Below are 16,964 nucleotides of genomic sequence, written 5' to 3' on the forward strand. Positions count from 1 at the left end.
TTTTAAAGAGGAAATATGATGCTAAGCTGACTTGGGAGAATTTGCTGCTAAACTACTTTTAAACTCTGTGGTGTGTGTTATGTGTGCCTGTGCCTGTGCCTGTGGTGGTGAGTATGTGTTTACTCTGTCAGCTCTTTAAGGCATTACAGTGAATGCCCTGTGGTTTTCTGCCGTCATGGGTCATTAAGGAGGATCAATTACTAAATTTAACCACCTACTGCTGTCCAGCTCCGAATCCGTCTCTCTCATAGTGCCACTGTTCTTTCTTCTTCTTTTGGTCACCTTTAGTCACCTGCTTGATTCTCCACATGCTATTCAATTTCCCCCTCTGTGCTTTAAAGGAAAATTCGGCTCACTCTTTAACAATGCTTCAAAGAGGAGCAAGACCTGGCATTTATGGGCCTATTCGATTTGGATACTGTATGATATTAAATATTTAATATACAGTAGATAACTAGAACTGTTGATTGACAGAAAATTAATTAACTGTTCAAGACAGTTTTTCAATTTTTTCATTCTCTGTTTCCAGCTTTGCTAATGTCAGGAGACACCGCTTTTTGTCAGTTTCATATTATTATAATTTGTATAATAATAGTAATTGTATATCTTTGTTTTCATAAATTTCTAACATTTTCTTAGACCAAGCAGTGAATCAATTAATTGAGAAAATAATTGGTGGATTACTTTATAATGAAAATAACCATCAGTTGCTGCTTATAGAGATATCTGAAGTGCAGCTACAGTGGTGTTTGATGTCAGAAAAGAATAAGCCACTGTACTTAACATAGAGTTTAAGCTCCTAAGAATCAGTAGGTGCTTCTGTCAAGACTCACAGCTTTGCACTGAAAGATATGAGATCCAAATTTAGACCGTAATGCGCCGCAGTCTCACAATGTTATGTTTTGAAAAAGGTGGGTTCTTTTTTTTTCAGCTGTAAAAAGTCAGTTTCTTTCTCTCGTCTGACAACCATGGGTGCTCCACCTGCAAAATAACCTACAGCTGATTGCAGCAAGTGCACTCTGGGTTTGAAGAGCATTCTGGAAAATGTACAGTCTGACAGCAAAAAGTGGTCTCAGACTTTTGGACGCAACTGTATATTATATCACCAGCTGAATCAACAGGTACACCAAGAAATTACTATATATATATATATATATATATATATATATATATATGTACAATGTACTCTGTATGTAACTGTATTTGTGTATGGTTTTGTTGATGCACCATGGGAATTTGCATATAAACAAAACTGCCTTCATAGATATGTGCTTGTATTGTGTTGAGTATTTATCTTTGAAGGCAGTTTTGTGTGTTTTTTATGCACATGTGTTTGTACATCTGCATGTATGTGTCACTTGTGGACGCTTGTCTGTGTGTTGGTGTTTTCATATGCTGCTTGAGGGGCAGCAACACCGTGTGGGCTCACAGCGGTGCTTTATGCCAGTAATTACTTGGCGGCGATGAGATGAGCCCAGCAAAGTGAGTGTCCCTTTGTTTTGGCTTTAATGACACAGCTACAGAGCTGATAGTGGCTGATCGAGAGAGTATATACTGTGGTGTAATGTATGGTTTCACAACATCTAGGACAGAGTTAGATACCATTATCAAGCTAAAATGCCCCAATTCAGGAATGTTATATATTGTATACATGCATTGTGGGTATAATATGTCAAAAATGTGGGAACGGGAAATAATGAAAAGTAGGAAGAGGAAGGGAAGGGGAGAGAAAGGAGTGAGGGATGAAGGAGGAGAAAAATGAACATGTTAACGTGCCAGATGCTTGTTGGCATGGTGTGTGACCACAGTAATAGCATCTACTTTAATCAGAGATTAACATAATGACAGATGCAGTTGGTGTATGATCCATTGTTACCTCATTACAGAGCCTAATTTTTAAACCAGGAAGGTGCCAACTCATAGTTGGTGGGTTGGGTATAGAGAGCAAAAAATAGGACATCAAACCACTCAGCCCATTGCATATAGGACGTACAGGTTTTCATTAGCCATACTCATTTCAGCACTCATTACAAATGTAGACTTTCCTAATTTTGGGTCCTTCTGCAATACTATGACAAAAATATTCATGCAGTTTTAACCCTTGACAGCATAGTAAACTCATCATCACCTTTGCCATTCACATAACTACAGTCACACTCCGGATCACCCCTCAAATAATCATTAATCATCATCAGCAGCAAAGAATCATATGAGAAACATGTGCGCTTTTTAATTTTTGCAAAACAAACGTTCCTACTCATCACCTCTAGTGTAGTCTCCTTCTCCCCATCTTCATCATCACTCTCTACCTCCACCTGTGCTCCAGCTGATCCGCTAAAGACCTTGGCCAACTTTGGGTCTGAACAAGTAACAGCAACAACAAATGAAAGAATTTCAGAAGTACTAAAAAGAAAGAGCTTGATAGTCACAGACGCAATGCAAAATAAGTCCCTGTTCAAATGTGGGAGGTTTCACGTCGTGCTCCGGCATCTGTCACAAATGAATACCTGCTTCACTAGCTCAGTCATCATAGTAATAATAACAAGTAATAATAATAAGCTATTGTTCTGCATCCATGTTAGTGTGTCCATGTTAGCAGGTGTGTGTCCCTGTGCCTGTGCATATGAGAGTGTGTGTGTTGGTATTTATCCTTAGTTAAGCAGGTTTTTCAGTACCTCTTGGCAAATTATGTCGCAGCCATTAATTTTTCTCTGCTAATTGTGTTTTGAATTGCCGGAGCATAAAATGAAATGTTTGAGCATTTTTGGGTTGCAATCGGAAACTGCTGTGACTGTTTGTTTTTGTTTTTTTTAGGTTTTTTTTGCTGCTGTTTACATGCACGTGAATATGCATGTGCATTTTTGAGACTGCTGTATGTGCACACCTGTGTAGGTGTGCATGCGCGTGTATGTATGTGTGTGTGTGTGTGTGTGTGTGTGTTTGTGTCTGCTTCGCTGTGATGGTGGCATTTCTAATAGTGCTTTTTACTGCAGAACATGGTGAATAGATGGTAATTATCACCAGCTGTGCTAAAAATACCACATCCACACTGTAGGGTGAAACCTCCTCCATCACTATTCGGGGGTTTATTATAAAATGTTTGTGTGTGTTTTTTTTTTTTTTTCTTTGCTATTGGATACATATTTGGCTGGCAGCAGTTTGATAGGAATTTCCTTATCTATCCTTTCCAGAGCTCTTCTGCTTCCATGTGAAATTGGCACGGTAATCTGCTGCGATTTTCCTCCCTCGTTCTTTTACCCGCAATGCTCATGTACTGTAAATAGGAAAGCAGAGAGCAGTCTCCTATGCCCTCTGCAACCAATGAAATCCTTCCTTGGAGGTTGGAAACAAACAGCCAATTGCCAAGCCCGATACTGACTGAAAATGTAGCCCCAGTCTGGTGGGAGCAGTGGGAGAGAAATGCTTAATCTTATATTTTTTTTAATTTTTTTAATTTTTTAATTTTTTTGTCACTTTTGTTCTTATACTCCCCTGTCTAGGGTGTTACCATAGTGCAGAGAAGGTGACCACATGGCTGTTAGTTTGCCAATATGCTCGTCGTATTGCTGGCAAAAATGATTTGACCTGAGTGCGAGCGGCTGTGTACCCAGAGAATGCTCTGCTTCACTGTCCTGTCGCATGCACGGCCAGTGATGCGAAGATAGGATTTCTAAGCCATTTATTCAAGAGATGGCCTTGACTGCCCAACATATAACACATAAATATACCACACACACTTACCCATGCACACCGCTTCTTCCTCATCCATACACATATTACACCTCACCTGCAGGCACCAAGCATTTCAAGGTACCTTTGTCTACAGGTTCAGAGTTCAGTTCCCCCACTAAGGTGCTACCTACAATTACTGACTTTGGCAAGCCTTTAGAAACTTTCAGTTCCTTTGTGAACCTGAGAGATCAAAAAGAAACATGTTCCCGTACACTGTACTCACTAGCTCTTTTCACCAGTGCTTATATCACACAGTTTTTGTCGAGCAAAAATCTGAACAAAATGAATCAAAAGTCTTAAAGTCTTCAAAAGATTTCTACACATAACCTTATATGGTATTTTCTAGTTTGTCCTTAGATTAACTTTAGATTAACCACCGAAACTGCACTTTTCAGTGCAGTTTCCTTTCACAATTCAGAGTCTAGAGAGTGTGTGAGTACCCAGTTATCAAATGAATTATTAATTTCCTTTGGACAGAGAACACAAGATCTGCTGGATAAAGCTTAACTAGCATTTCACTTGTTTTTATCAACATGCTACTTTGTGTCACTATTCATTGTCACAACTTCACAGTAAGCGGCATTTTTTTAAATCACAAAAATACAATAATGAATTGATTACAATTCATAATATTGATAATAATTTTGTTCTCACACACAGAACTTTTCAGATGTGCAATGAGCATAAATGCCTCATGTGGCTGCTATAGACTTTTTGTCATATTTTTTCAGAGTGAGTGAGCAAATTAAAAAATGCAGCAAGAAAGATTATAAGCCCATCATATGAACCCATACTTGGCCTTTCCTCCAAGTTATTTACTCAATCTGCTGTCTTGTTTACTCTCTGATTACCTGTATCCATGCCCCCTGGTTGTTTTCCACTCACATTTCCACACTCAGGGATCGGTGTCTTCCCCTTTGCCAAGCATGAAGAAAGAGCGTGGGGAGGTGGGTGAGGAAAAGAGTAGAGTTGAAGTGGAGACGAGAGTTGAAAGTGAACACCAGAGGGTGGAGCGTCACACTTAACACCACCACCCCCCCCACGTCCGCCTTCACTTGTGGTCTCCTCTCTGTCTCGCTCTCTCTCTTTGCCCCTTGAGGCTCGTGACTCATTGTTGCGCTCTCTGCTGCAAGAGTATTTATCAAAATCAACAGTGGGTGTTTTTATTTGTATGTGAGCATATGCATGTGGGTCATGCATTTGCACCCAGTCTGTGTGTGCATGACTGGGTGTATGCGGGACACTAAACTGCAAAGGTGCTACTTCATAAAGTAAATGAGGCTCTTTATTGTACATTTTTAATTCAGTGTGTGTTTCTGCCATACACAAATATGGCCACTATAACTAAGGCTATATTTAATTTTAAAAAATTTTTTAAAAAATTACACAAATGCATAAAAATAAGCATACAACAAATAAGCTACACACCAGCAGCTTACATTAATAACATAGCATAATTGTGCAATAACTTTAAAAGAGCCACTGAACTCAATGATCGCAGGGAAACAGCAGTATTAAAGTCAGCATTAAGTGTGTGTCTCTCTGTAATACCTCCCTGCGCAAGTCTCACTAAGCACTCACAAAAAGATTCTGACAAGTCTGTAAGAGTCCACAAAGCAGCAAAGCAGGTTTATTTATACAGTGTAATTCCTCCTGAGGCCATGTCAAGGTGTTTTCATACAATTTAGATTTAAAAGGAATATAAAGGATGAATCAAAGATATAGATATTGTTAAAAGAAAACTGAAAATCTCAAAGTGCTTCACATATAAAATTATTAAAACGAATCTAAAGCAGAATATTCAAAAAAAACAATAACATACGATAACAAACACACATGTTTAATGGAAAGCCTGATGACAGAAAAGAGAAAAAAAAAACAAATGAGATTACACTGTTGCTGTTATTATAGTGAGTATCACACTTTCATGTAGTGAATTGCTTCATCTAAGTAAAGGAAATAATCTTTTTTTTAAACTTTGTATAAACCTGGAAAATACCAAAATAAAAAAAAAATAAAAAGTATACATGTGCCAGATGACAACACATACAGAAAATAAACAAAGCCAAATTTAATCAGTGTACACTCAATAGAAAGTAAGTCCCTATAGATAGAAAATGCTAGCATATTTAACTTGTAATTAATTAATCTCTTTAGTGTTATTGGCGATACATTTATCCACCGTATCATAGTCAGTGCAGTTTGCTGTAAAATGTAACATATTACACCATAACAATAACTATTCTTTTGGCTTATATTTTGAAACAAACAAGTGAAATATGCTCCACTGTTTACCTCCACTAACCCCTCCTCCTCCTCCTCCTCTCCCTCTGTGTCTGTCCCACACTGAGTGAGTGGGTGCTGCTGGTACATGTGTGATCTCTTAGAGTAATGCACTCCCGCGTTAAAGATCAGGTTGTTAACACCATGATCAGGGATTGCATTAGTGGCACTGGGCACTCCTTGACTGTAATGCTGGGATGGCATAATTGACTTACTCAACACATACACCCACACTTGGACACGCACACACACACACACACACACACACACACACATACACACACAAGCATTTCCACCCATGCTGTACACACACAACTTCAAGTGATGCTTGGGTGCGTGCACAAATGCACACATACACACTATGGTTTGCTTCTGCCTCCATTTACACACCCACACACACTCCCACATGATTGAAACTCAAAAGCTGATGGGAGCAATTTTAATCAAAATTAAAGCCCACATCCTGTGAATTTAAATAAGTAAATTAACAGACTCATTAACCATTGTTTGTTTTACTTTTTTTTTTTAAACTTTTTTCACATTCCCTATACTTGAAACAGCTAATGCCTCTGGTGGGCTTTTCTCTTGTCTTTGCCTTTTCTCTCACTGTCTTTCAAGACACTTCCATCTGCACAACTTAGATTGTTTCTCCTAATGAAGTCATTAGTGACTTGTTTTCTGTCTTGAATCTTGAGATAGTCATTGCCATTATAAAAACTTGGTTCTTTGTGTGTGTGTCTGTGTTTGGGGGGGGGGGGGTTACAGGTGTTGGAACTTACTGTTATTTAGAGATTGAGATTTATCTTATTTTCTTATTCCAGCTGTCACACAGACAGGTGGAGCAGAGGGAGCATGGCAAACAGACAGAAGGGAGCTCCAGACAAAGGCAACCTGGCAATTGCAACAGTGGTCTCACAGATAGAGCTGATAGGAGCTCCAATGAGAGCTGTGTGCATAAAAGAGCATACAGGGAGCTGAATACCGACAAGAGAGAGAGAGAGGGTGGTAAGGAACTTGATGAGGATTGCATACAGCAGTGAACACAGTGAACAATGGGTAGAAGGAAGCAGGCTGAGCCAGAAAAGGGAAAGGGATGAATCAGGTTGGGAGAGTGAGACAGAGGAAATGAGAGAGAGAATGATAGAACAGGTACTAACTAGACAATGGCAGAAAGAGAACAGACTGAAGACGCCATGGGGCCTTGTCTTCTGCAGGTGCAGTTGGCTAAGCCTCTGTACCATGTGTCACAGTGTGTGCATCTGTGCGTCGTCGCCTGTGTGTTTCATTTTGTATAAGCTAAGCTCTAGTTTTTTTTTTTAAGTATCCTAGTTTATCCTAGTTGAGGTCAAATCTGGTTTCTCTGCCGCCAAGTGGGAAAGAATTTCCATTTTCTTAATACAGTAAATCCCTTTGCACTGAAATGTCTAAGACTCATGAAAAAGTCTTTCCACCGTTTCTCCATTTTACTCATTACACCACTTACACCGAGGTAATTTGTGCTTGTTAAAAGTGTTGAATGATTTGAAAAGAATTAATATTTTTGGCTCATTATTAACTTAAAAAAAATGAATAAATGAACTGAAGAATGAAAGAAATGTTGAAAATAATTAAGCAATTACAAAGGAAAGAACAGAATTACTAACTTTACTTTTAGTTGAAAGTAAATTTGGATGGTTTTTCTCTGCATGTGTCTTTTGTTTTTTGGATTTCTTTGGAGAGCAACATACTGAGAGTGACCTGAAGAGGTCCTGAAGGTGATAATCAGGTTAGATTAAGGCTGGCTGCGGATACTATGGCCCTCTTTGGCAGGGAATAGTGAAACAGTTGCCAGAGGAAGAGAGGTCAGGTACAGTGGAAGCCAGAGATAGGTGAAGGGGACACGTAAGCAATTCTCTGGCATGAGAAACTGTGCCAGAGTTTGTCACTCCGCCTGAAGGTTGTCATTCCTGCAACCTCACCAGATTGTATGCCACTGAACCCTTTCTCGTGTCAAGGGCAACAGTTTTTTGATCACTGTTCAAGTGATGCTGTTGCCAAGATCCGAGGAGCCTCAAAGTGCTTGTTTAGTAAAGAAAATTACAAAAGTTTCAGAATATATTAGGCCCAATGAAACAAGGCTGTGAATGTAATACTGGCGTATTGTGCCCTTTTAGAGAAGACATTGAAGCTGAAATGAAGCAACATTCATTCTGTTCATCTGGAGGTGTGTTTGTGTCCATGTGATGAATGAAGTCCAATATTCACTCTATCTTTTAGCTCTGTCTTTGGTCTCTACCAGCTACTGAGGGAAATCTCTGGCTGTTTAGCTGCTAAATGCTCCAATATGTTCGCTAGCTAGTCGATAATTTTGACTGTCTCAATGACTTTCTCTCCTCTTATATAGACAGCACAAGCGTTTTAAATTGATGTTTTGCTTTTATCTTGATATTTTTGTTTTTTAAATTCTATTTTGTTGCTCTTGTGTTTGTCACTATCATGACTCTTTGATATTTTATGCTAATTGTGTTTATTGTGAAGCACTTTTACTTTTATTTTGAAAAGTGCTTTTTTAAGTAGGGATTTGCCTACTAAAAGATTCACAGTCAGAGCTGACAAATCAGGTTTAAAGAACACATTTTATATACATTTAGAAATTTTTATCTTGCTTCCTTGGTTGCTGGTTTTTCTGTCTATTCTTAAATACACAAGTTTGAAGTGGTTCTCCAAAGCAACACAGCAAGTCAAATAAAAAAAGTCCTTGTCAAAGTCAACTAATTTGGATTCTGTTCACCCTGTTGTACTGAAAAAGGCGGTACCATACTGGTTGTAGAAAATAGCTGGTATCCGAAACATTGTAAAGGTCAATTTAGATCAGATTTTCACAATTGGTGGGTCAAGACTCAAAAGTGAGTTGCATACAGATGCTGAATTAAGAAACCTGTGACCTACACTGACTGGCATTGTATGAAACGCTGCCATGTATTCGTCTTCTGACTCTTACCACTGCTCTTGGATGGCCTCTCCAGCCCACTCACTTTAAGATGAGAATTTTGTTTTATGTAACTGAGTGAAAAAAAAGAGCCCATTGAAAGACAATGAAAAAGATAAGAGAGTAGTTATTTTTGAAAACATATTTTAAGTTTCATGCTCACATCGACGTGTAACGACCCAGGTAAAAGACGAGAGGGAAAATATAGGCAGAAATACGCAACACTGTGCTCCCTTACCTTGAAATAGCAGTGTTCCCTTTGATAAAGGGCTAATAAGCCTAATCAGGCCTGATTAATTACACTGATAGGCTCTGCGTCTGCCAGCCTAATTGATGGCTTTATCTGTGTTTTGCACCGGGCTGAGGGGATGATGGTGTTCCTCAGGAGGAGCTGAAAAGATTTAGCCCAAATGAAGGTTACTGGTGCGAGAACAGAGACGGTAGGGTGGTGGGGTGAGTGTTGCTTGAGGAATATAGAATAGAGAGTTCATTGAAGTAAGTGGCAGGACAGCAAAATGTATTTGAGGTCTACGGGCTTGTGTCAGGATTATTTGGTGACGAATAGGCACCAAACACTTGTAAACGTGTGCTGTATGCTGTTTTCTCTGCACAAATTCACTCTGTACTTACCCGTACAGCCTTTTCAGTCCCAGCCAGAAATCAAAGTCCAAAAAGTGTCTGTTGAATGGTAACACGTGTACTAAGGTTTTGTATTGGGCACTTGAGAATGGCAATTCTTTCTTCTCAGAAGCTGTTTTCAAACCCTACTCTCCTGATCATTACAAGAGAAATCAGCATGGCCTTGAGCAATGTAATCACCACCATTCACCTGCAGTAAGAATTGTACTTGTGCTGCTGCCATTGCTGCCGACGGTGAGAACAGTTAACGATATTTTTATTCAGGGAAGTGTAAAGGTTGTTCTCCATCAGCTGCTTCTTAACAGCACATGGATTTTCATCCTGTAACATCCAGGTAACAATTAAGTATTCATCATCTCTTCATTGTGGTGATTTGACATTTGGCTCAAATTTCAGATGTCATCAAGGTAAAGTTAGTTCGAAATGAGAAAAGAGTTTTGGGCCACTCTCACATAACCTGAAAGTTGCAGCACAGCCTTTACTTCTTACTTGGGCACAAACAGTTTTATAGGCCAAGTTGGTAAATATGTGCCTCTGCAGTGAAGCAGTTTGACCACAACAGTAGCCTGTTTTTTTCACCAAGACTGAAATCCAAACGATGAACATACATATAGATAGATGACACCTTGTTAAGTCGTGATCAACTTTGTTTCAGCTTTTGTTGATATAAGTATAATGTCTAATTTTACTGTAGCTGTATAGCTCATTTACATGTGAGCAGACAAAAATATGCATGCCTTCGGGGTTTTAGTCTAAAATGCCACATTTTCTTTCCAATCACTTGTGCGTCTTTATCTCTTTGTCATCTTTTGTTCTGCATCGGCTGTAGCCTTTGTAGGCTGTGCCCCTGTGTGGTAGCTCAGACTTCAGAGCCTTTGGGATGCAGGGAGCCATGTGCTCTATATTTATCTAGCTCTATGATTTATTAATAGTCTCCCCAGTATGCGCAGTCCTAAAAATACAGTGGAGGCAGAGCAGCACATGCAGCATCTAGCTTGGAAGGGAGTGTGTGGAGGCTGAGGAGGGATCTGTTAACTCAGCAGCTTTCCACTGTAGCAACATGCACGTATGGGATGATCCAGGGATTCAGGTTACATCGGTACGCAGACCGCTCCCTGACTCAGCACATAAGTGACCCAGTCATCCTATATAATAGTGATAACACGATTCAGCAGGATGAATATGTTGAAACTGAGATACACAATTCTGATTGTGTATTGAAATATTCACTTAAGTACTAACGTGTGTAATCCTGTTTCTTTGTTCTTATCTCCAGTATGAATACTTCAATGCAGTACTGATCAATGAGGTGGATGAGGAAGGGAACAGCGTAGAGCTTGGAGGAGAATTCATCCTGCAACCCAACGACCACTTTAACAACCTGTCGGTCAACCTGAGCCTCAGCGTGGTCCAGGTACCCACCAACATGTACAACAAAGGTAAGTTCATGACTTATAATTGTCACTGTGCAGGTAAGGCTGGACCCAAATGCAGCCAACACAGGGGGATGAAGTGCAAGGGTGACTGAACACAGGGGAAACACATTACGGTGGGGCAGATAATCACCAAATTGGGAGCGAGGACCAAGACGGGAAGTAAAAACATTGAGACACACAAGGAAACGAACTACAAAATAAAACAGGAAGTGACAAACTCCAAACATAAACTAAACAAAAAGTGTCTGCCATGACAAACCATGACAATAATTTACAATAAAGGTGCCAAAAATACAAGTGTGCAGAAAAGGTTAAATTAACACCATGGCCATAAAATTATCATGTACATCTGAGCTTTTGTTCTCTAATTTGGATAATAGAAACCCCAGTCTAAAAATTAACAAAACATCAGTACAACAGTTAGTACGTGTGCTGGTGCACATAGATGTACGCCTGTGTCCGGAGGAGGATTTGAGTTCATTAACTGTAACTCTTTGGATCATCTCTACCACACACTGACTTAATTAGCAGTTAAATAATCAGACTTTCTGCTAATGTACCATCCACCCAAGTCCAACCAATGAAGTCATGGCCTTGTACAATGCTCAGTGGACAAAGTGAATGTCATGTCGGCTTAACCCAGCCACCACAGGCAAAGAAATTATATGGAGAGGGGGGGAGTAAATGAGAAAGAAAGTAGGTTAAGTCAGACTGATGGAAGGTCTGAGCAACAGATTAATTACAGCTAGGTAGAAAAAAAGAGAGAGCAAACGGGAGTGACAGGAGGAGAGTGAATGAAATGGAAAGGAATTGAATGAAAGTGTGAGGAGAGTGAGGCTGGCAGGCAGGCAGACCGATACAGGGAGAGGAAGAGTAATTTTGATTTGATTCAAAGGCAAATGAGTAGAACGCACACGCACATGCACACACACGCACAGCTTTAAGAGTTTTTAGATCTGCAGGCTTTGTTCATTGGCAGTGATAACATGGATGTATTGGCTGGGACTACAGGGAGCTTGTTGGCGGGCAAACTCTCACTGCTCTGCAAAAGGAGTCTGGGAGGCTTGGCTTGGGGCAAGAAAAACAGTTTGTGAACGATTCATTAAAACATTTGAAAATATTCTTCCTTAAATTGTTCTCCCTTTCTCCTTTGGAATGAATTTGCAAAAGTTGGCTTATCTATCACCACAGTATTGTTCATATTGTGAACAAGGACTTTGAAAGTTTCTTTGCCACAGCACTGTAGCACTGACATGTAATTAATACTTTCACGTTTAAGCCAAGAAAGTTTGCAGGTGTTCAGAGAGAAAATAGCAAGGTGTTATATTAGTCTGGGTTTTTTTTTTTATAAAGGGGCAAGTGAGAAGATGAAAAGTGATCAAGGAAGTCCAGTTTGAGCAGCACATCCACAGGTTTAAATGCTTATCAGATTCCCAACACTGCTAGTAAAAGCAAAAAAGAATAATGAAATTCTACAACTCTGAGAAGTTATAATGGTAGCAAACAGTAGCACTACTCCATTATTATTAGAACATAATCTACAAATAATCCGCACTTGAATTTGTCTGATTAGCCAATGTATTTTCTTTTTTTTTGTGCATTCCTGTGCAAACACTGGTATCAAAGAAATGCACAGAGAGGCCGTGTTTCCTTCATGCGTACTGGGCAATCACTGTCATCCGAACCTGTTCTTTATGCTGCTAAAGAGTTGGCTGTAGCCTGTGCACTTTATAAATGGTTTGGCGGCAGCAGTGATGAATTGGAGCTTGAGTCCATGATAGCAGAAAGCTTTGTGCCCCTAGAGATTAATCGCAGGAGGAAAGCACCACATCAAACATCCAACTTGCAAACTTACATCACAACCAAAACAGAGCTCCCACCATGATACTATATGAGGCTTAATGATAGGATCATGTACCAGTGATGCAGTATAGCCATGCACATATTTTCAGCAGGTCGATACTCTCTAATGTCCATACGTATACTTACATTTATATTCTCTGAGATGCGCACACACGCACACACACACACACACACACAGAGACACACACTGTTTCTAGACTCTCTCCTATTCCTACTCATGCTTCCTCCCTCCTCTCGTAAAACCGTTCCCTCCTAATCGTCATAAGTAACCTAATAAAGTGAAGTTGATTTCAGCTCTGATCACTCAGGCTGGTGCAGTGGGTACCTACACAGTTCTACTTTTTAATCTGAGTACACGTGCACGTGTGAATAGAGAATCATGGGAGCTCCTTTGATCAGATTGAATTAAGGAGTACATTAGTTGAGATGAATTTAAATGACAGTTTAGGGGGGAAGGAGAGCCCATACTTCCTCCCTCATCATGACGAGTCCAGATTGCAATAGACACTCAAACTGCACCAGAAGCGACGGTATTGTTGTGTAAATGGAGCCTGGATCAAATCCAGCATCCTCTCTACTCCGCTCCATAGAGGTGGATAGGTGTTTACTATCAAGAGAGGGCTTTAGTGTGCTAGCTTCCAGAAGACTAATTCAATCATGGCCTATTGGCATGACTGTTGACAGCAGAACAATGTTGCCAGCATAGGAGATGATGGGAAATCTGTTATCTGCTTTTCTTGTTCTCTGTCCATTAGGTACTTGTCTGTCTGTCTGTCTCTCAGTAATTTTCTGCCTGCCTTTCCGTCTGCCTTCCTGGCTTTCTTTTTTATCTCCTTCTAAAGGCTTTTGTGGATCTGTCTCACTGTATGATTGTGTCTGTCTGTCTGCTTATCCTTTTCTGCTTCCATTTTCCCCGCCCCGCTTCTGAATCAAGCTAAATTGTGGTAGTAAGTAGCTGTAATGAGCTTGGCTTCCTGGTTGCTAACCAGTGACAGTCATACCTCACCCGTAACTGAAGAGAAGCTCAAATAATTGGATATGCCTCACCAAATATTACAATTGGCAAAAGCTATAGCACATATTGTTCTGATGCATATTTGCAAAGACACACACTGTATGTTACATTAATACTGCCCTACACAGGCAGAGAGCAGTAACTACAGACACACTGAAGTAAAAAAAAAAGATATACATATACAGAGGTTGTTATGCCTTTGTTTCATACCTTTTCAGATTTCTCCCCAAAAATGATTGTCCTATAATACTTGGATGAGTTTTATGAAATCCAAGGGTAAAATTGCAGCAAATGGGTCATTACAAATTTCTTGTCCATGTGGACAAGTTTGTTTAAGAAAGTAAACTTTATTTTGATCATTTTCAGTTCATAGTTTCTAGGAATTAAATATAGTATCTCTGTTTTGCAAGGCGATTGACAGTCTGCTGTTAATATTTTAATTGAAATCAATTTAATAGATTCATTTATTATTTATTACATTTAAATATGTGGTTCACTGTAAAGAAACCTCAATGTTAACCACACCATATTCCTCTGCTGTCAAAAGCTGAAATGGCAGCCACTGAGCTCTGCTAAGCTAGCTATCTTTAGCACGAGTTTATGAAGATGAAGAAAGATGTTGTTGTTACTTTATTATTATGGATATTTTCTTTTACAGAAATCAGCTTATGAAAACTTAATGAGTAAACAGTTTTAGCTAAATCTCACCTCACCAGCTAGCTTTCACGTGATGTTGAGATTTTTTCTGTAGCTGCCTTGTTGACTAGCTAGGCTAGCTATGGCAGGGAGTGCTTTAAGTGTGACAAGTACATTCTATATACTACTACAATCCGGTTACTACAGTCTGAGCAGCAAATACAATACAATATTTATTTTGTACTTACTTTAAAATGTTTTTTTTTGATATTACTTGATATTAAACAGATTTCACAAAGGCAGATAGGTCTTAACTCAATTTTGACCAAATATGTATTTATTGTATTTTGTCTATGTAGGGCAGAATAAAGTCTACAGTCTCTCCTATTTATTTTTATTCTCTTACATCTCTCTTATTCTTTTTTCTCTATTCCCATCTTTTTCTCTGTTTTTATGCTCACACTTGCCTGTATCTCTGTGTAATGAATAGGTCCTGCTAGTGATCTGTGGAGGTGCAGTGTTATGATATGACTGGATGAACAGGCACTAGAGAGTACTTGTTCCAACCTCCTGGACTGTAAAAGCAATGTTAACCTTTTTAGTCAAATAGTGCTTCTTTGCTCCTCCCCATGCTTGACTTTGCCCCTTCTTTTTTTTTCCCTTTATTCCTTAGACTCTGCAATTGTCAACGGAGTGTTCTGGTCTGAGGCGCTGAATAAAGTCTTTGTGGATAACTTTGAGAGAGACCCATCACTCATATGGCAGTACTTCGGCAGTGCCAAAGGCTTTTTCAGGCAATACCCAGGTAAGTGTAAGTGTGTGTTTTGTGAGGGTGGATTGGTGTTGGGTAGTGTTTATGTGCGTGTTTGTAATTAAGTGGCTGTCTCCCTAAAGCAGAATGACGGGTGTGTGGTAATCTTCAGTGACTGACAGCTAGAGACTGGCTAGCAGGGTGAAAGAAATGTTGCTGTTGAATTTTTTGGGGCTTTGAGCAATACAAATATTCCTCCATTGTGCTAGGGTGCCAGCAGAAATCTCAAATCACTATCTGATAGCTAAATAACACCAAAAATAAGTGAGAAAATGTGTATTTTTGCAATGTGGGAAAACAGAATTTCTTAAAATAGCATTGTTTTAAAAAGCAAATGATAAACACTTTAGAAAAATATCTGTTGTGACAGAAAAAGCAGTGTGTTTTGGCAGAAAGCCTTTAGGGCTCCAAGAACAAATTTCCTGGCCACCTCCGTTTCTGCAGAGGTAATGGTTTGTTTTCCTTCCATACAAATGATGCAACTCCAGCATTATTGCAATTCATCGTTTGTCTTTGACGTGTGATGCTCTTCAAGGAATCAAATGGAAGCCAGATGAACACGGGGTCATAGCTTTTGACTGTCGTAACCGGAAGTGGTACATCCAGGCTGCAACCTCACCGAAAGACGTGGTGATCCTGGTGGATGTCAGCGGCAGCATGAAAGGCCTCAGGCTGACCATTGCCAGACAGACTGTCTCCTCCATACTGGACACTCTTGGAGACGACGACTTTTTCAACATCATTGCTGTAAGTCCACACAGATGTGCACACAGCTGCAAGGGGAGTATATAAACTACTTAACCTCTACGTTTTTTTAGACACAGATAGACACACACACACACACACACACACACACACACACACAGAAACACACATAACACAGGCCCACATCCTCTCCTCCTCAGATCAGAGGAAATGCTGGAACGAATCAGCTTTCTCTTCTGTCACGCTCACAACCAATTAGCAGTCAGCTGAATGAAGATTTGAATTGCAAAAGAGACAGTTGTGATTGGATCCCGCCTCAGGCACCCAAACCATTGTTATCGCACCTCAGTCTGATGAAACTCCATGAGTGTGTATGTGTGTACATGTGTGTGTGAGTGTGTGACAATGCACTTCCACATGTGTGTGTCTGATGCTATTTCACATCAAAATGTAGCTAGTCACTTTGCCAGCCTCCATTCTCTTTCTCCACAGAACAAAGTCTTCATTATCATTTGATATCCTAATCATGTTATTTTGAAAATTATTCTTTTGAAAAATAGAGAAAAAGAGGATTTAGACAATCAGGCAGAAACATATTGTTTTCCCCAAACTCTTTAAAAGGATGTGTCATTTTGACTCATCTGTTTCTTCTTTGGTCTTTTTATTTGTGCTACTTTTACTTTATTACCTTAGAAGACTCCCATGAAGTGTCAAAGTTGTTGTGGATTTTGTCTGAAGTATCTTCAGTGCTGCAATACACACACACACACACACACACACACACACACACACACACACACACGCGCGCGCGCGCAAGGACAGAGCGATGACAGACGGATGTATGTACATAGATTAGGGCAAAATTACTGGCTTTGG

General features: G+C 39.7%; 1 protein-coding gene across 1 annotated transcript in view; it reads left to right on the forward strand.

Moving 5' to 3' along the window:
* Positions 1-16,964, forward strand: part of LOC111219056 (voltage-dependent calcium channel subunit alpha-2/delta-3-like) — a 132,117-nt gene that overhangs the window by 51,304 nt on the left and 63,849 nt on the right. Inside the window, exons 5-7 of the mRNA XM_022741635.1 lie at positions 10,899-11,061; positions 15,246-15,377; positions 15,919-16,130. Coding sequence (XP_022597356.1) covers positions 10,899-11,061; positions 15,246-15,377; positions 15,919-16,130 — 507 coding nt within the window. The remainder of the gene's footprint in view (positions 1-10,898; positions 11,062-15,245; positions 15,378-15,918; positions 16,131-16,964) is intronic.

This window comes from Seriola dumerili, unplaced genomic scaffold, assembly GCF_002260705.1.
Source record: "Seriola dumerili isolate Sdu_G_001 unplaced genomic scaffold, Sdu_1.0 BDQW01000056.1, whole genome shotgun sequence".
Lineage (NCBI taxonomy): Eukaryota > Metazoa > Chordata > Actinopteri > Carangiformes > Carangidae > Seriola > Seriola dumerili.